General features: G+C 36.4%; 1 protein-coding gene across 4 annotated transcripts; it reads right to left on the bottom strand.

The window, feature by feature from the left end:
• Positions 1–675: 675 nt before the first annotated feature.
• Positions 676–19,359, bottom strand: nt5c2a (5'-nucleotidase, cytosolic IIa). Of its 4 annotated transcripts, XM_053621367.1 has the most exons (19): positions 19,252–19,358; positions 18,042–18,161; positions 14,510–14,583; positions 13,590–13,707; positions 13,204–13,299; positions 12,603–12,694; positions 11,780–11,837; positions 11,402–11,495; positions 11,238–11,291; positions 11,058–11,141; positions 10,802–10,843; positions 7,073–7,180; positions 6,866–6,932; positions 6,581–6,751; positions 6,216–6,267; positions 5,954–6,014; positions 5,682–5,858; positions 3,220–3,474; positions 676–2,539 (listed from the first exon to the last, which is right to left on the bottom strand). In XM_053621367.1, the coding sequence occupies exons 2-18, from the start codon at positions 18,140–18,142 to the stop codon at positions 3,244–3,246; spliced, it is 1,680 nt and encodes a 559-aa protein (XP_053477342.1). In that variant the 5' UTR covers positions 18,143–18,161; positions 19,252–19,358; the 3' UTR covers positions 676–2,539; positions 3,220–3,243. The 4 variants fall into 4 exon arrangements, with proteins under 4 accessions (XP_053477342.1, XP_053477341.1, XP_053477343.1 ...); XM_053621366.1 differs by having other exon boundaries at positions 676–3,474; positions 19,252–19,359; XM_053621368.1 differs by having other exon boundaries at positions 676–3,474; positions 19,230–19,286.
• Positions 19,360–21,794: the final 2,435 nt, after the last annotated feature.

Below are 21,794 nucleotides of genomic sequence, written 5' to 3'. Positions count from 1 at the left end.
ACGACCATGTTCAGAACTGAAGACAAACATTATTTCTTGCATTCACTGCGAGTTTATTGTGCTCAGGACAATTCAATAAGGTTTCCACCATATATAATTGTATTCATTTTTTAAATAAAAAGTTGCAATTGATTGAGTAGGCTGATGCCATGGCAAGATTATTTTCCAGAATGATCCGCAATCAAACGAATCAAAACAGAGTACTACAAAAACTGCCAAGTCTAACAAACTTTGGAAACTAAAATGTAACTGTATCAAATGTACATAAATCAGTGATGTTATTGCCAGGTTACAGGTGTTAGGCTTGAACTGCGCTTATATAGTGCTTTTTTAAGGACCTTAGTGGTTCTACAAAGCTTGTTCTACTCATTCACACACTCACACACCAATGGTAGCAGTCATGCAAGGTGCTAGCTTGCCATCGGGAGCAATTGGGATTCAGTGTCTTGCCAAGGACAATTCAGCATGTGGAGTCATGTGAACCGGGAATCGAACCGCCAACCCTACGATTAGTGGTCAACCCGCTTTACCACCTGGGCCACAGCCACCCGACAGAAGCTTAGACAGACGTGCTAAAATACTGTTTCTGCACAAACAAACTTTTTTTTGTTTGTTTATGAATATGAGTTTCCCGTGTGTGACCGGTGACAATGGGCAATTATTGCAATGGCTGGATCACAAAAACACAAACTTTATTTCATCAGTAAAATTGCAGACTAGATGTTATCCTGCTTTTCTTTATCATTATGAAAAAAAGAATACAGCAAAATATAACTGTAAACAATGTTTCAAACATGTTTTTTTTTGTCTAAGGCATGACAACAGGTATCAGCTTAACCATTATTTAATCTCTGTGCTGCTTTTTAAACATCACCACTTTGCTGTTAACACTTTACATACACTTGGAGCTGCGACAAGTCACTAACTTTTTTCTATCTCCAATTTGTGGTAAGTAGTTCAGGACAAAGCCATTGAGAAAGCCAAAAGTCAAGATAGTATTTATGCAGGCTAGTTGTGATTGCATCTGGATAAGGCTCTGTTTGACTGTGGAAGTGGCTACATGCAGCAACAGGCTTAACAATGTTTTACATGTGCGTCACTCATTACATGCTGTTAGACATGCTGCCCCTTCCCCATAATATATAGCTGTTTCCATGGCACTGTCGAGGTGATACTGCTGTCTGGAAAAAGAGGCAAATGTGCATGTGAAAAATGAGGTCATGCTCCAGTGGTTGTGTCTGGAGGGACACTAATGAAGGCAGTTTTAGTGCTTGCACAGTAAACAGTTTAAAACTAAGTTCCTGTCAAAGTGCTGCACAATAAGTAACATCCTAATAAACAGTGTGCTCTATTACATCATCCTTAACCTTCACATTACATTGAAAATAAACCAGTAGAAGAGGAACTAGGATCAAGCAATTAACTTCAGTTACTTTTCTTTTTTTTTAAAGAAAAGAAAAAAAAATGGAACCAAAAGTTAACTTTTAACCAAAAATTAAGTTGAAGGTAAGCAAAATTAAGTTAATCAAAAAATCAAATATATGCATGACAAACCAAACAATTTGCAAGCAAATGTGGTGGTTGTCCTGAACACAGGCATTTAAAGAAAGCAGAACATGGTTACAGTTTACTGCCATGCCTTCATCTGCTCGTGCAAACCATCCAAATCAAGACTGAAATCAATACTGAAACTTTTAGCCTTATCTAAAAGTGTCTAAAGAGCAGGCGTTTGGATGTTGGAAACATATACAGTACATTTTTACAGCATGTTAAAAGCAACCATTTAATAGCAAGGCAATAACCCACAATGCCGTTTTTTTGCATTCAAAATAAACAAATCTGAATAAATCTATACTAGCTAATTTAACACCTGGCTATGTCATAATTCAGCTGATTTTATTACATGGCTTAATTAACGTCTACATGTATTCAAAAAGGCAGCTCAGGTCAAAGCAGGACATGGGTCGAGAAACCGTGTTTATGAATTAATCAAGAAGAAATGCTTCCCTGAAGCACATGATTACTAGCTATATTCTATTTTTTGACCCATGACTAACAGGCAGATAAACAAATAAAAATAATAATAATAAATCAGTCCTATAATTGAGTACAACAGTATTCAAGCATCAGTTCCAGTTCAAAATATAATGAAAGAACAATCAATTTTGCACAAAAATGATCAACTGTAAATCTGTAATGAAAATAGCAGACAAGTCATTTGAGTACTGTGTATGGCTGGACCAGGATACACAAGAAGCATTCACAGTGGCTCAGATTCTTATTCTCTCACTAGTTTACATACTACATTACAGCAGCTGAGGCAATAAGGCTCTCTCAGATATCCTCAGTTATGGTGGCAGAGAGATTCATATTGATGCAGTTGCCTTCTTTCTGCAGTTGTCGAGTAATTCAATCCCTTTGTGTTCCATTCAAGAGAAAAACAGATGCATAGTATGGGAGTCTTTGTGCTCCAAAGCTTCTGATAGAAAACTACTGAAGTATAATTATAATCGAACCGTTGTATGCACACTTCCCTTTACTGTAGAGGAAACAACAAAGAGTGAAATAAACTCTACACTTTAACAGCTCAATTATTCAATGTATTGATTTAACATGTTGTGGTTGCTGGGAAAAATCTTTTTATGCTAAACATCGGTTACAGTAAGCTTTGGTTGACTGTATGAGATGGCTACAGTTCCCATCATGCAGTATGGTTTCATTTTGAAAGGAACCTGCCACATACAAGATAAGGCCGTTGCATGCACATATTTTCTAAAAATGCAAGTCCTGTAAGGCAAATACTGCATTTGTTCCCTTAATATCATGCAAAGTCATGGTAACAGGTAACAAAAATAACTGTGTGTTTCCACTGATTTAAGAGAGAAGGTTGATGCTTCTCTCTTAAATCAAAAAGGAAACTGGTCTCTGATGGTCACACTGTGGGTTCCAAGCTGACTCATTTACACAAGACTGCCTGAACAACAGAAGGCACCGTCAAAGCTTCTTAGCTTTACTACACAACTAAAACAATTTAAAAAAAATATATATATATATATATATATATATATATGAGATTTAGCATGCACAGCTGAAACAAAAACAAAACAAAACAATCTTATCCAAGTATAAAGTTGATGTGTAAAAACTATAAAAGCCATGATACAAACTGAACAAACTGATTTCTTGGTAATGTGTAGTTGCTAAAAGACCAACACTCACGTTACATTTACAACCTTTACAATCTTATTCTTCCTCCTCTTCCTCATCATCGTCCTCATCGTGGCAGTGTGTGATCTCCTGTGGTGTCTGCGGGAACAAGTGAGGAGGCTGAATCTCGCTGATGGAGCGGGTCAGCTGGTGCTTCTTACACTCGTGGTCTCTGTAGTCCACAGAGTGGCGGTTGCGTGTTGCCATGGGAGATTCGGTGTCATTGATACCCACGTGAGTGTGCTCTACAGTGGACTCATGTGGCATCTGAACCAAAAAAAAACAAAAAACAATTGTGCTTCATGCTATTTTTTTTTTACCATTCAAGATTCCATCTACCATGATGAATATAAAATTCGCCAACTTAAAGCTGTAGTATCAAACTTTTTTTTGGTTAAAAATGAACAAAAATCAATTATTGTGCAAGTACATAAAAAAAATCAGTGCTCAAATCTGTCTCCTTACCTTTACCCCGATTCGCAATGGTAAGCTTAAAATAATGATTTATAATTTGAGCTGTCGGGTCGGATTTCGCAGGAAACGTCAGTTTGATGTCGTTCATCTTTGCGTGGTCACATCAATAAGCGGAAAGAAGAAGATCCGGGTACTATATCGCGTGTGGGGGATGAGGATGGTGGAATGTTTGTAGCTTGTTCTTACAACAGTTGCTTAAAATTTAATCTTGTCATCTAGATGGCTGCTTTTAATCTGGATAGTCCTAAACGCAATCATCGTTGGCATTTAGGGAATCAGCTGTTGTTAAAACCAAGAAACCTCAAACTGCAGAGAGCCTGCAGTCAAAAAGGGAAAGCGACAGAGCCCATGCTAAAATGGGAATAAAGATCAGCATGGCTTTTGAGAGGTGGGGACAACTCCGAGATCTGAAGGGATTGAAGACTGACACAGAAATGGCTTTTTTTCTGCTGAACAGGTAAGATATTTCAGTGACTCAATAGGTAGCAAACATTAGCACATTTTACACATGATTCAGCTAGCTGTAGAGTTTCTTATGTTGTTTTGTGTTTGTTTGTTTTGTTATGGTCAGTGTGGTAAATTGCACTTATTTTCTGCTAGCTATGAGAGAGAGCAATTCACCTCTACTCCAAGAAAACCGTATCCGCCGCTATCTCCGTAGTCAAGTATTGGAGCTTATATACATACTCATGTATATCTCAAACCATCAGATTCATCTGTGCAGAGGAGCAGCAACTTGCAATTATATGTTTGAAACAGAGATGGCAATAGAGAGACAAAAGTTCAGTACTGCAGCTTTAATGTAAAGTTTTAGTCTGACGTTTATATTTGTAACAATCAGGTTGTTGATTTTGTTTTAACCCTCTTACCCCATATGGCCGAAAAACCGGCTTGCCCGTCTTTGATCTATTCCCGTAAGGACGATAGACCGGCTTGGTCGTCTATGCCAAATACCTGTAAGGCTGATATAGCAGTTTTACAGTGTAAACGTTATCCCCGTAAGGCCGGTGTACCGGCATTACTCTGCTATGATTCCTTACTTATTTAATTATTATTTTTTAACCCGGAAGGTTGATGACGTCACGACGTGATTACGTTATTACGCCGGCATTACGATGAAGATCCAAGCATGAATATTGGTGTAATAGTAGAAGTGAACTAAAAATGCCAAAGCGAAAAGCTAATCGTGTTCCAGCTAAAGTTACACCTACAGTGAACAGAGGTACATCTAAAACAGTGAAAAAAAAAACATACACAGTTACACAGGCGAGAGCGAGGATTCTAGATAGTGACAGCAGTGAAAGTTCAGGCGATGTTGAAACCGAAACCGAAACTGATAGAGACGCAAACTCTCCTGATTCAGACCCTGATCCGTCTTCATCTTCAGCATCAACCAGTGCGACTGACACTGCAGGGGTCTGGAGTCATAACGGGACCATTTCTGTGCATTCGTGAAAACACTACCTGCTGGTCTGATTATCACCAGAAACTTGACTTTTGGTGCTAAAACGCATTTATTTATTTATTTATTATTTACTTGAATTTATTCAAAGGCACTGACCACGCTCATGCTCGTATGGTACTTCTAAATGAGTAGAAGTATTTTAGCGAGCATTTTTTGTCATTTCTCTAGTTAAGAATTGTGCTCTAAGTGGAGTAAAAACACTGAACTGCTTCATTTTCAAAGTAATATTACACAAATACATTATTATAAGTTGTTTCAAGGCCTAAAAATGTTAAAATTAAAATGTTGATTTTGGGGCCAATTTTGGCGTGCTGTTTCTATGGGGAATATAGGGTTGTGGGACATAATACTGTGGGAACTAAGGGGTAAGAGGGTTAAATAAACAAAAAAATGGTATTTAAATTTTGTTTTTGTTTTAAAAATCCGGTTAATCGAAAAATAATTGGCTGATCAATCGATTACGAAAATAATCATTAGTTGCAGCCCCAGACAATACCAATCCTTGAATAATGTGATACCAAAGCTCCACACTCACCAGCACATGTGCAGCTCTGAACAGGTAGCTGAAGGGGTAGTAGAGTAGGTTGATGAAGGAGGCAGCATACAGATCAGCATAGCGCATCACCTGAGATGCAAACAGGGTCTGCCGAGAGCCACTGCGGAACAGACTACCCATCATCCCATAGCACATGTCCATGTCATGGGTTACTTTCTGTGAAAATCAGATACGAGTTATGTGTGATTTTTAATCAAATGTGCTGGAACTGAACTAGCTCACTTCCATATAATATAACTACAGCTCAAGACCTTAATCCGCCTCTGAAGTGAACTAATGTCGGGTCTCTCATTACTGCTGCTATCCAAATGCCTGTAAACAGAAAGATTTGGGGGTCAGAAGAGATGAAAGGAAGGAAGTAGGAGCACACACACAGTTCTTCAGATGAAGAACATGTGAGACGGCCTGTTCAGCCAAGCTGTTGCTCCTAAAATAGAAAAAAAACAAAAAAATTCCATTTCTTTCAGGCCAGTGACTTTAAAAGACAAACCACCACATTCAAAAGACACCTACTTATAGAGCTCGGCCAGGAAAATATCCAGACTCTGCAGTTCCTCAAAAAGAGCTGTAAAAGAGAGCAGAATAATACTGTCAATCAATCGATGCAGAAGTCACCAATCTTCAATTGTAATGAATCAATCCATTCCAGCAAACTTAGTAACCATATACAAAGACCAGGTTCTGTTCACTTCTTTCTAATGTTTCCAAAGGATTTCCATTCCTCTGACATCATTCTTTTGAGCATAGTGCTTACTTCAAACAGGATGAAAAACAACACAATATGATTAATATACAAGATTTAATATACAATAAAATAATTCAGTTGAAGAATAGATTATCGTAAATTCTAAAAGACTCAGAAGTGAAGTGAAACGTACAACTCTTGTCAGTCCAGACATGCAGCTCTTGAGCCAACTCAGGAATCACAAGGAACGTTCTCCAACCCTGACGCTTCTTAGACTTGAGTATGTCACCAAAAATGTGGTCACCAATGTACAAGATGTCTTTCCCTTTAGCCCCCAGTAAATCACACACAATGTCTGAGGATCCTGTAGGAAACAGAATGTAAATATGATCCAGCATAAACACACACAAAAAACCCCCATCATTTTACAACGTTCAATTACTCTAACTGTTTTAGACCTAGACATCGTGTTACTTACCACCAGAGTACACAATGCCATGCTGCAGTGGCCCTGTGTAAGTTCCAATCTTTAGTCTCCCAGTGGTCTTTAAGAAGAAATAAAAGAGTGAATCTATTATCAAAAACTGATCATAAACACCTCATGTACCAACATGCTATTACAGCTATAAAGTAAAGTGAGAGGTTGCTGCATGTTCCTAAACACAAGAAGCACTATGCATCTTACTGTATCTACTTGTCTCAGGACTGTGCCCTCTCCAAAAAACAGAGGCTTCCTGGCATCAACCAGAATGAGGTCAAAGTAGGATTGCCAAGGCCGATGAGGTGTGCCAACCTGAAAATAACACAAGCAACAGAGTCAGGTCTAAGACTTTTTGCTCACTTGGCATCAGGTAAGGGAAAAGCCCTGAATGTTTCAGACGTATCTAGACAGGGGCACAGGAACAGAGGTGTGGGCTGGGGATTTATAGACTTGCTCCTGTTCAAAACTAGTAAACTTTATGTTTTCAATAATAAATAACATCATGTGTCTTTTAGTGTTGGGCAATCTTCTCCATAGTCAGATCGTCCAATCGTCAGCCTGTGAGATCGCCAATACACGATTTTAGCACGCGGGAGCAGAGCAGGGCAATAGTTATTATTTGCTCACTTATTATATATAAAGTTTTTATAATATATTTTATTACCTCATTATAATAAAATACTTACTTGTCAAGTATTACCCAAGTCCCCTCCCTCCAGAAACATTGCCTCTGCCTTGGAATCAATATATGATTCATCCAGGGTTGGGAGGATTACTTTAAAAATGTACTCCATTACAGTTACAAATTACTTCATAAAATGTTTTATCAATAACATAATCCAAGTATCACAATATGAAAGTAATGTAATGTGATCAGAGAGAAAAGCAATATGATCTAAAAGACTTTAATTGAAAGCTTAAAAACATATTCAGTGTTTGGATTTGTTTTAAGAAAATAAATAAATAAAAGATCCCTGTCCCTGAGGTGGGTAACGTTACATCACAAACGTTAGGGTGACCATATTCTGGTTTTCCAGAATTTTTTATAACGTTCAAAACAGTCTTACTATGATTGCAGACTTTAATACACTGAAAAAGACACACTGCTAGCGACAGACAGACAGACAGACATAAAACTGGTTTCACTCTGCCCATGTTTTACATTTTTTCCCTACATTCTTTTGAATGGAATAAAATAAAATATTAAATGCCACCTTCTGCCATCATTTACACATTTAAATGGCCATGTAATACGAAGCGATGTGATAACATGAAATTAAAAACGACCTTATATGGCCATGGGCAGTGTTTCGACCCAAGAAAGCTTCATTTGCTGCTATTGTCCAGTAAGTGTTTGACGCTGTACACAACAGCGCTTCACCTTTACGCATTCGCTGAGAACAGGCTAATGTCTGAGAAGCAGAATTTGGCCAATAGTTGCTGCAAACCTTTTATAATCAACCAACTTGTGTGCGAGAAGGCGGAAATTACAGAGAGGGGTTAAAGCAATGCAAACATGCACACACATGATGCAGTATTAGACCATAAGCACATCATAATGAAACTAAAGCAGAATACCAGACATTTTCTCAAATTTAGAAATCCCGGCCGGACACTTTTTTAAGGTTCGAAAAAGAGGACATGTGGTCACCCTAACAAAAGCATTTCAGAGAACAATGTGTGGTAATTTCTTCCAAAACCAGGAGGTTGCTCATGTGAGCCACGACTGGGAAAAGAACCAGAACTATAATCAAGCAGCTGTGTTATGTCAAGATTCATTTGGTTGGTATTAAATGGGAAAAGAAAAAAAAAGAAAAAGTAATCCTGATAGTATTCCCTTTTTTTTTTTTTTAACAAAATGTAACTGTAATCTGATTACTTTGTTTTTTGATGTAACTGTAACAGATTACAGTTACCAGTTTATTGTATCCTGATGTATTCTGTTACTCCCCAAGCCTGGATTCATCCCTATTTACTTCTGAAATCGTCGCTTTCACACCGAGTCTGGAGATGACGTTTCAGAAGTAAATAGAAGTACATTCTTCCAGCACATATTGGAGCGAGTATTTTTGTTTTCCTCATCTGTTTTGACATAAAATTCACATTCCAAAAGTTAGTCACAGTCACAATACTACACTTTTCAGCTTTTATGTACAGACACACAAAACACTTGGCATCGGTTAGCCAGCTTTATACACTGACTTTTTTACATCGAAGTGTTTAAACTTCCCACTAATGTCATATTTTTCAGAATTTCATTGGCTATACAATGCACCATTCATCCACACAATCGGTTGCAATAGGCTCGAGTTTTTCACAAAGGAAAAGGGGAAGGCACTTCATTTCAATGTAGATTCTTATTGGTTATTGAAGGCTATGGACAGAACAAGGAAGCTCCTATTGGCTCAAATGAGGTGTCAATCGAAAGGTCACAGTGTAGCGTCCATTTTGATATCAAGACATGGGTAATGTTTATATGTGAATTAAAGTTATTACAGCAAACACAAGGTTTGGCACATCTGTTAGTAATTTGAAGGGATGCAGCAACATTCCGATGTAACACTGAGGTAATAATGTGTTTTGGACTAAATATTTTACTTGATTGAATTGTTTGGACCTTTGCCAATGTAACAAGACTGTTTTTGTCGGGATGTTATCGATCAGTGGACTACTATGAGGCTTCATAGGAGAGTTGCCTCAATTTAGTAATTGTGTGTTTGTATGTTGGTGGTCTGACAGAAACATTAGCTGCGTTTACATGGACAACAATAATCCACTCTTAATCCAATTAAGACCATACTTTGATTAAGAAACTACCATGTAAACAGCAATTTTTACTTACCTTAATCTAATTAAGGTCATAATCGAATTATGCTCTAATCGAATTAAGACAGGTGGAGTACTCCTGTTTTAGTCACATTATGGACATGTATTACATACATGTAAACACCTTAATCACATTATGAGCGTCGTGTGAGAGTTTTCACCGCATTTTGCGACAGGACACATACACACGGCAGTTTTACGTTTTACGGCGAACAAGAGAGTTTGGCCGCGTCCCAAACCGCATACTTTCCTACTACAGGCCTGTAGTGGGGAAAAATACATGTATCTCGGCCACTATATAGACGGTAAGTACGCGGTTTGAGACGCAGCCCACGGCTTCAAGCAGTTGTCTATTAGCACGTATAGCATGACAAATAATTAACCGCACTTGAAGCATTCGTAAAAAAATTAAATAAAAACACCCAAAACCGTATAGGCAACCATAACGAAGACGAACTATATGTTGATCCGTGAAATTCTGGAGGGACATCGGACGGCGTGGCGCGGTGACGTAATGACGCGGGCTGTTAATCTAATTATGTTCTATAACATGTAAAACAGGAACATGACAGGAGTATTCTAAAAGCGACTCATGTAAACACCTTAATCACATTATTATCTTAATCAGAGTAAGGTCAATAAATAGATTACTGCTGTCCATGTATACGTAGTCATTGATTGTAGCTGCTGTTGTGATTGTATCTTGAATAAAAAATGGTTTCTATCAATCGAATCATTTTTCCAAAGATGTATCACAACTGCTGTGTGTAGATAGCATAGTTTTGTATTCAACAGTGTGACGGCCCACCAGTTGGATTATCAACAGTGGAAAACGAGCTAAATATCATCTTGACATATCGTCAAAGGCATCAGCTCTCGGCGATATCACTGGCTATTGCCGATCCCCGAGATCATCATCTATCGGCACAACCAAATAGTCTTTTGCTATATCTTAAATAATTTATTCACTAAATTAATTTTTCTACCACAGCCATGCTTGCTTGATGCATTGCAAAATGTAAAACAGTACATCAATTTATTTATAGACAAGCATAACAGGTATAACTATAGCACCATTACAAGGGGATGATAATTGTTTCAACTTACTTTTGGACCATGAGGGAAGTCAAACAGGTATGTCATAATTTTCTGAAAATATACAAATGAAGAAGAAAAAAAAAAAAAGTTTCCGCAGGTTAAATTTTAGTTCACAGAAACACTTTCACACGTACACATAGTGACAGCTTCACGTAATGACATTAAATTATATATATATATATATATATATATTTACAGATTATAAATCAAAAGTAATTATTTTAATAAACAACATTTTCATTAAACATAATGTTGAACCTCTTACATCAGTGTACTTGTAGTCACTGTTAGTGGCCAGGAAAACTTTGGCAACTTCCTCCATGCGACTAAGAAGCAAAGGCAACTTGGCCTTGAGGGGAACAAGAAGCATAAATGCACAGCACAAAAAAACAAAGATGAACACAACATGATGTATTTCCGCAAACTGCAACTTGTGTTTACTCACATCTTTCACCACATATTTCTCCAAGTTTTCAACAGTCTTCTCTTTCAGTGAACCCTAAGAAAGTAGCCAAAAGCAACACACTGATCAGATTTTTCAACGGGTATATTTAGGATGCGATTTTGATCATAAATAAATGTCTCTGTTGAAAGTTAACAGAATCTTGCCTTGAAATGGACCCAATCAACTGCATCTCTGACATCCTGGAACATGCTCTTGAAGGACATGAAGAGATCACCGTCCTTAAAACCAGTCTCGCAGCTTTGGGGAACAAGAAAAACACATTTTTCACTATCAAGGAAAAGATCAAACATGACAAATATGCATATGGCAAACGGTGCAACTGCAGAAAGGGAATAAACATCCAAACAGGCAATGAATTATGCCCAAATCTGCTTCTAGAGAATTCCTACAGAATTCAGCCATAAATCAACACCTACAGACATCCAGTCTAGTCAGAAGAGTTTTGCTATATAGAAGCTGGAAGTTAATTCTGCAGAAAGCTAGATCTAACAAAACAAGGATGTTCATTGATGTATACAAACCTAGCGTATCTGGAGCAGCTGGTGAAGAAATCAACCAAGCAGGCAAAAAGGTAGGTCTCTGGAGGGAAAAAAAAAGATTATATATAAACTCAGCAAAAAAAGAAACATCCCTTTTTCAGGGGACTGTATTTTAAAGATAATTTTGTAAAATCCAAATAAGCTTTACAGATCTTTATCAGAAAGGGTTTAAACGATGTTTTTCAGCCATAAACAATTACTGTATTGCACATGAGCCTGTGGAACAGTCCTTAAAACACAGTTCACAGGCAGTAGGCAATTAAGGTCACAGTTAGAATTACTTAGTACACTGAAAAGACCTTTCTACTGACTCTGAAAAACACCAGAAGAAAGATGCCTAGAGTACCTGCTGCAGGGAGGCATGAGGACTGCAGATGTGGCCAGAGCAATAAACTGTAATGTCTGTAATGTAAGACACCTAAGACAGTGCTACAGGAAGGACAGCTGATCGTCCTTGCAGTGGAAAATTACATGCGATTGCCTTGGAGTAACATCTCACAGCAAGAACTGACAAATCTGGTGCAGTCCATGAGGATGAGATGCACTATAGTACTCAAAGCCACACCACATACTGACTGTTACTTTTGATATTGAACCCCCTTTATTCAGGGACTCATTATTCCATTTCTGTTCATCAAATGTCTGAAACATGTTCAGTTTGTTGAATATTTTTAAGTTAATTCAAATATATATAAATAAAATACTGAGTGAACAACACATGCTGTCAGTATTAATGTAAAATAACATTGTCAATAACAATATTATACAATATTCAATGATATTTCAACTAGTACAAATGCCTTACCAGGGAGGTTAAACAGTGTGTTAAGGATGTAGAATCGCTCTGTATCACCACGCTGGATGAACTTATTTGGATATAGTTCTCTAATCTCTGGCCTATGTGAGACAAAGAGAAAGAAATAAAGAAATACACAGTATTATTAGGCATGCATCAAATATCCACCCCAAAATATATTCAGGCAAAAATAACCAACATTAGCTGGTTTCTGATGACTCATTCAAACAATACCACAGGCAGAAACAATAAGCCAGTACAAGCCAGAAAAACTGTGAGAACACTCCAATCAACAGGCCATTTAAAGTATAACAAAACAGCCCTCTGCACATCCACATTTGGCATAGTAAAATGTTTCCGTGTGCAAAATTCAAGCTGTATTTTCCACCGTCTTGCTGTATGTTGTTACACAAACAGAATGGAATTCTTCTTCATAACAGCTTATTAAAATATCAGAAAAAAATAGGTGAACAGAGCAACAATAAAAAACAACACTAAGCATGAAAACTGGTCATTTGGATCTGGTGGTCAGTATTTAACCCAGTGCTCCCAGGACACATGAACAGATAAATAACGGCATGCAAGGCTTCTTTATTTTGTGGTTACTCACCCACGCATGAAGTTAAACCCATGGGCACATACCAAAATGTTGCCATAGGCATCTACTTTCAACAGATTACCATACATTGTATCAAATACCAGGCCTCTGTAAAGAGTAAAAAATAGATAGTAAAGTATTTGTAGCAGTAACAACAGTAGTCTTTTAGAAAACATACATATGAGGTATGTATGTATGTGTGTGTGTGTCTGTGTGTGTATACACACACACACACACACACACACACACACACACACATATATATATATATATATATATATATATATACACACACACACACACACACACACACACATATACACACACACACACACACACGCAGACACAGTAGTCTGCAAACATTATTAATACTAACAGAAAATCAGTTTGCAGTTTACCTGGTTGGAAAGGTAGGGTCATAGACAAAATTTAGAAGTTCTTGTGGATAACCAATGGAAACCAATCTCTCCACTGTCAGGTCAAATCCTAGAGATTCATACTCTGGAGACTTGTACACTGTGAACATAGTGGAAAGAATATGTTTAGAAATATACTTTACAAGCTGGTTTTGGTGACAAATATAAGTGAACAGAAATGGTGAGGAAGACAGAAGAAAAAAATAAGAGTAGAGAATAGCGGTTTATTTTATTAGCACAGATGGAGCGTGGCATTTGTATTATTGTTCATATTTTAGTGCTATGATTTTGCTATTGAGTAAAACATGTTCCACTAATCTCTAAGACAAGAAAGATTGATACTCCTGTGTGTAATGTATACATGTACACTCGCGTGACGATCAGTTTCCATTTCAAATGGGTCTATTTCACAGAAGGCTGTTTTTAACAACCTGCTCTTTGGTTCTGGAATGTGTGCATCTTCTCTGCAACATAAATCTGTAACTGAGAGTTACAACACACACACTGAGGCTATCTGGGTCAGAGAAGGTGCTTAAGAATGATGGGAAAGTACAATGTTGAACAGATTATAAAAGCAGAGTATGTCTTCACAAATATACTCAAAATACAAAACTTTATTGTAATACAAATCAATATATCAATTTTACATCCTCTCTTCGTGTTGTACCTCACACTATTAGAAGCATGGCATAAGTGGATTAAGTGACACTAGCTCAGTATTAACTCAGACATTATTACAGTGAACCACACTATAAGAGCTTGTAAAGAACATTTACCGAATTTATACATAGACAAAGTTTTGACAGTATTGACTAAAGTAGTAATGCAAGCGGGAACATGCTAGAGCTCAGTCTTATATAAACTAAATGCATGATTAACTGAGAAAAAGGTGCAGTACTTGCCTGCTAGAGTGTAATCCATGTCAAAGCCAAAGCATTTAATCTTCTCCATTGCCAAACTTCTGTTGACAAAAACTCTGAGAATGAAAAGAATAATATTCAGTTTCGTGGCCAAGACAATCACTGGATGTTCACATGATGAAAAGCAGGAAAACTCATTTTTCAGTAGTCCTGGAGCCAACAGGCTTTACATTCTTCTCTTTGCGGTGCCTTTAACACACATTAGCAAATAATAAATAATACATCGGAGAATTTGTGTGTGAAGACAACATTAGTTATAAAATATGTATAGATGACAGGTAATATAATAAGTAAAATATGTATAAGTATAATAAGCTCATTAGTGAAGAAAGTAACTATTAGCTGATCGATACAAGAAATAGTAGCAATAGAGGATTTTTAAGACACAAATTGTGGACATAATATTTTAATGATTTGTGATTTATTACTAAACAGCCTTTATTGTAGGCTATAAAGAACTGTAGTAATATTAAATCACACAAGGGGAAAAAAACTGCTATGAACTTTAAATGCATATCTGGTGAATGTAGTGAAATATGACATACATTTTTAAAAATCCAAAATGTAAATAAATAATATTACAGCAAATTTCCTCTTACAATCTTTAGGCTAAGCTGAATAAACCATGTCCTCTACAAGGTATTTCTACTACACTTTATGATGACGACAAAGGAGTTTGACTCAAAACAACTGAGCCCTAAAAGACTTGTTTCTCAGTCTTGTTTTATTACGCTTTTTATTTTTATTTTTAATTTCATTTGGATCTATGCACACTATGGACCAAAAATAAAACATTAAAAGGTGTAAATAATAGTCACAGCGTTAAGCTGATCTAGTCCTAATTACGTTTGGCAATGTATAAGAATAACACTGAAACGTAAAACCAGAAAGAAGGCATTAAAGATGTCCAGGCTCACTGTGAATCACTCAGTTCAATACAGGAAGAAAAATAATCTGATGAGATCTGAGATTGTTAAATAATCACCTTTCTGCAAAAGTGACACTTAAATGTCAACGTTATAGCGCGGGAGATTATATATATCAAGTGTGAAAATGAGAAAAATGAAAGAAAGGTCTCACACATATGAAATTCCAATAAGACCAAAAAGTGGTCTTCCTACAGACACCTAAGGGAGGCCACAACACAGAGCCGGGTGAGTAAAGATGAAGTCTGTTTAGAAAAAGGTGATGATTTTGGTGGATAATTCATCGCTTACAAAAGTCAATACTTCAGGTCAATGACAAAACTTTCGCATACCTCATAGCAGGATGACATTGGGCCAGTTCCCATGGTAAGCTTTGTAATAAAGGAATAAATGTACTATACATTACTACAGTATGTACATCAGCTAATTGCCACTGCATAGTAATAACAGTGTTGGAGTGTTGATCAATGAACACAAACTCAAACACATCACTCAGCTCATTTACCTGCCTTTTGATTTTGCTCTTCATGGTTAAATAATAAAAGGGCATTGTTTAGGTTCCTGTTGCTGCTCATAAACATGATAAATGCGTTTTCCAACAGGTAGCATCATGTCAGACTGTATGCACTCAGTAAAGGGTTTCTATCATACTCTGATAAAAATCAGGGAAAACTGCCAGGACCCTGCAAACCCATTACTGTGAAGCATTCAATGATTAATCAGTGATTCACTGGTCAATGTGATGTCAGCCAACAACAACAACAAAGTATTTTTGCAATTTAAAAACAATAAAATAAAAAACAGATAATGACAATACAAACAACAAAATACAATGCTTATTTCTTTCATACATCACGCACATCAAGCACTACATTTTCACTAATACAGACAAAAATAATTCATATAACAAAGGAATAGATAAGTTTGTAACCATAAGTAAGTTTTCCAACACAGGAAAGTCTTCAGGACAGAGGACTTGACACTTTCCAGTTTCTATGTAATGTGACAAGATTTATTTTATTTCTTATTAACTTCAAGAGTAAGAGAGAAAAAAAAAAAGACAGACTGTTGAGGGAGCATCTGTTTATAGCTGCTATAACGTAAGTGACAAGAACTAACTTGTCTCATGGACGTTCCATAACTTTGAATGCAACTATAAACTAGAGATCGACCAAAATTGATTTTTTATTAATAACCGATACCAATTATTTGCATGTTTATGTGGCCGATAACCGATATGCAGAACTGATATTTATTTATTGCTTTACTTCTGTTTTTGACAGAATGAGAACACCACTGAACTTAACAAACAGGTTTATTTATAACGATTTTGTCAAGTTCACTTCCTCCTTTCATACAAAACAAACAAACAAAAAAACCTCTTATTTATACACCAATAAATAGAGGGATCTGAAAGAGTGCAAAAAATATATATATAAAAAAAGTGCACTGTTACTAAATTGTCTTTTTTTATTTAAATAAATGCTTTGATGAGGTAAACAGATTATGGGACACCAGGGGTTTGTCTCAATTTCTTAGCACCAAGTTGCTTAAACAGCATATCAAGCATTTATGTAGCACATCTAATTTGTGCATTCATGGCTGTTATGTTAAATAAAGTTTATTAATTAAAGCAAAGCGAGTATACTTTACCTGTGCACACTCAGATACAGTGCCGCAATGACGGACCTGCAGGCAATACTCAAAATTGAGTATTGCTCAATTTTTATCGGTGGATCAGATATTACAAAACTGATCCACATTTATCGGATCCATATTTATTAAACTGATATCCGATTATGGAAAAATGCTTAAATGTCAGGAAAAATATCGGTAAAACTGGTTATCGGTCAATCTCTACTATAAGTGTGACGTTTCCTTTGTTAATAAATTGTAAGAGGTGGTAAATTGCTGAGGTATAAGAGGAATAACACATTTCAGACATTGCTATTATAGGAAAGTAATCCATGCTACAGTGCCAACACACCACCCTGGCATGGATTATTTTCTATAACAGTGTCATTCCTTACTTATCCCTGTAAAATTGCTTTAAACATTACGATTAGTTTGTTCAGGTTAAATGAAGTTACAGCATATTTCAGGAAATTATAATCGTAGAATGAAATACACACCGAACAACCTGGTAAAGTCTTACATTAACTATAAACAAAAAATTGTACATGTTAATATAAACTACAGCTAATGATGATTAATGACAATGAATCTTAAAGATCTGATTAATATTATCAAAGGCAGTACAGTACTAGGATTGCTGTAAAAAGGTACTACAGGTTTCCCACCAAAGTCTGGCTGTGAGTAATATCTGAACGAAAACACGGCCTCTTCCTGTCTGATGGTATAGCCTAATTTACAACATTCATTACAGGTTCATTTCAATTGGATGAGAGCATAATACAGACTATAGCATAAATTATAATCTGGCATTAATTCTAAAGAAACAGTTATAGCTCAGCTCAACTACTAAGAATGATTTGTCCACATATTAGCATAAAACAGGTCATAATTTCTGTGCTTTAAGATATTCACAGCTGTGAATAGAGTATGATACTCCGATTCAGATCATGTACCTGTGATAGGCCTCTCGCCTGTACTTCTTCATAGACAAGCCATCCATGTTGGCAGGAAGCTCTGAATAGTTCTGAAGTCGATCGCTCCAAGAAGTAGTCATCTTTAACCGTTTTTGTGGTCTGAAGGGAAAAAAACAGCTTAAGTTAACAAAGATAGACTTCTGATTAAATATTATTAAATAACAGTGAAGAAAATCAGCTATTAAAGCTATTAAAGTTGTTTCAGTCACTTTTAACATTACATCTAATGTTGTGGTTACAGATTTATTCAACTGTTATGGTTTTAACATCTGTGTAGTAAGCTATTTAAGGAGAATCTGATTTGTAATTGGTATTAACAAGATAATACATGAATAATCATAATCACAAACCGATAAACCCTTGAGGGTTTTGACCCTTATGAATATGTAACATAGAACACACACACACACACACACACATACACACTTATACATATATATATATATATATATATATATATATACACTTATACATATATATATATATATATATATACACACACACACATATATATATATACACACACACACATATATATATACACACACACACACACATATATACACACACACACACACATATATACACACACACACACACATATATACACACACACACATATATATACACACACACACATATATATATATATATATATATATATATATATATATATATATATATATATATACATACTTACACAGAAATCTATACATACAGAAACGTTTCTGTGGAAAAGGTAGAAAAGATAAACATGCAGACTAAACCGGAGCACTTCTACACTGTAGTAGTTAACTACTATTATTAGCTAACATTGCTCTAAAATCCACCAGGGTAAACAATTCACTCCCAATCACTTCTTAGTAATGTTAATGGATAAATTCACGCCAGAACTGAATGGTCACAGTAAAATGTGCTCACAGCCGTGGACTGGTTAACTAGCTGGAGATAGTTTAGCTAGTTAGCATTAATGTTAACTTAACGTTACTTCCTCCGGTTCTTGTTGTCATAAGCTGTATAGCCAACCAGCTAACACCTCCGGGAACAGTCTAGTGAACATTTCGCTTTAAACAAACATGACGTTTTACACACGTGAAGTTTATAGCTTTGAACCCTTAATACTGCACCCCTCTAGAAAGTCCGTAGTGAATATCGGATTTTATTTACATTTCGCCTCACAGCTCCTCACCTCGTTATTTCCCCGTTATTGAAGAGGCTGCAATAACCTGCATACTGCGCATGCGCACACCAGCTACATGCCTCCGCAGCAGTGGCTTTTCAAAGTAGCTGCCTCTGAGCGCTGTTTCTGCACGCAGCCTGTAGGGTTTGGAAATGTGACGTCATGACGCAGTGTCTCAGAAACGTATTTCATTTCCACGTTGACGTTTCTTTAAACACCTTCAACACCCCAGCGCACAGTTTGGCATGAGTATTTATGGGTTTTTTTAAACACGTTTTTTTTTTTGTCACATCGGAGATTCCCAAAGGTTTTGTTGTTGTTGTTGTTGTTGTGATGTTTTTTTTGTTTGTTTGTTTGTTTTTTTTGGAGAGCCATGCATATTGTACAAACCAGAGAACATATAACCAAGCCTAACAAGAGTATATAGAGGGGAAAAAAATATTTTTAGAAAACAGTTGTACATATTAAACGGTTGGACAATTTGTACTGCTTTCAAGTTTTTACTTTTTCATATCGTTTGCAAATAAGTTTTAATGTCAAAGTTAAAAAATAGGCACATTTTCATTACATATAACTCTATGAATATAGTAAGGAGCAGTGGTGTGCACCAAAAGGATAAAAAGGGCACTTAAAAATAAAAGAATTATTACTTTAATTATTTAATTAAAGTAAAATTTAATAATTAAGATTTGATTATTACTATGCAAATACCCAAATGTATTCCATCCATCCAGTTTCTATACTGACATGCTGATTTAGGACATGCTGATTTGAAAATATTTCACTGCCAATACTCAAACGTTGTAATGCCCCACTTTAAACACACACACGCAACCCAGTAAACACACAGAGTTTCCCTGATGTCAGCATTTGGTTCCACTTTGGGGTGTTTTTTTGTTTGTTTGTTTTTGTTTTTTTTGAGAACCATTTCATAACATTCTGGAAACACTTCATTTGTTAAAGTCATTGCTTTCCCTAAAATGATCTGGGACCATTAAAACACAAGCTTATGGCTCTATGACAAACTGAAAAGGAACATTCACCAAATGTTGCTTTTAGATACAATTATATTTAAAACCACAAAGTAACTTTCCAGGAACAATAGATAGGCCACTGTTTAAGACACATTATATGGCCAACGGTTTGTGGACACTGGACCATAACGATCATATGTGCTTGTTGAACATTTTATTCTGGATATAGTCCCCTTTGCTGTTATAATAACCTCTACTCTTCTGGGAAGGCTTTCCACTAGATTCTGGAGCATAGCTGTGGGGATTTGTGCTCATTCAGCCACAAGAGCCACAAGAGCATTATTGAAGTCCTCAATCCGGACTGCAGAATCTGTCACCATCTTCAAGAAACAGCTAAAGACCCACTTCCATGAACACATAATCAACCCATAAAAAAAAACCTTACTCTGGCACTTACACCACTACTCTGCGCACTTTGCTTCTTCTAGAACTCAATTAATAGATCTTGTATAGTAGCGCTACTTGTATTGTTCTCTGCTTGATATCACTTTGCTTGTATTTTCTCATTTGTAAGTCGTTTTGGATAAAAGTGTCTGCTAAATGAATAAATGTAAATGTAATGTAAATGTCAGTGAAGTCAGACACTGATGTTGGGTTAGGAGGTCTACCACACTGTCAGCATTCCAGTTCATCTCAAAGATGTTCAGTGGGGTAGAGGTCAGGGCTCTGTGCAGGCCACTTGAGTTCTTCCACAACAACCTTGGCAAACCATGTCTTCATGGAGCTTGCTTTTTGCATAGTGGTATTGTCCACACTGCAATGTTTGGGCCCCTTAGTTCCAAAGAAAAGAAATTGTAATGGTACAGCATACAAAGACATCCTAATCAATTGTGTGCTTTCAACGTTGTGTGTACAGTTTAGGGAAGAACCACATATGGGTGTGATGGTCAGGTGTCCACATACTTTTGACCATATAGTGAATATACAAGAAAAAAAAGCCACTAACTCTGGGCAGGCTGTGTAACCATGGTCATAACACAGCTGCAAAAACAATAAAGAATAGAACTAAATTAAATCAAGGATAATAATGAGCATCTGAACTATCAGTGAAAACAACTGCCAAAGGTGTTAAACATAAACCTAAATTAACGCTGTTCCAACTGTTTATCTGTTCATGTATGTCTGAAATTAAGGAATCATTATATGAAGTGTCAGGAATGTAAGTGTGTGGACAAGCTCTTTCTATTCTTATGTCCTCTGTCTAGATTTCTTGCTGTGGAGATTCCCAGGAACTTTACAGTAGACACCAAAAACACATCACTTCATGGAAAAATCAGTTTATATGTAACACAGTTTATTTGCAATACTGCACAGATTAAATGACTATATGTTATACCTAAATATTGTTAAGCATTGCAGTTTTGCCTTCTTCATCTGATTTTATTGTTAATATAGTTTGCCCAGTGACTTAATCCCCAAAGAGCAACAATGGTGAGGAAAAACTCCATGTTACATTTACTTTAATTTATGGAGAACCTCAGGAGAGTCAATGCCTTTTTATCTGGGGAGCTGTCATCC

This window comes from Ictalurus furcatus, chromosome 3 (assembly GCF_023375685.1).
Source record: "Ictalurus furcatus strain D&B chromosome 3, Billie_1.0, whole genome shotgun sequence".
In the NCBI taxonomy this organism is placed as follows: domain Eukaryota; kingdom Metazoa; phylum Chordata; class Actinopteri; order Siluriformes; family Ictaluridae; genus Ictalurus; species Ictalurus furcatus.
The sequence above is the reverse complement of the archived record's forward strand: the minus strand, read 5'-3'. Positions and strand labels throughout refer to the sequence as shown.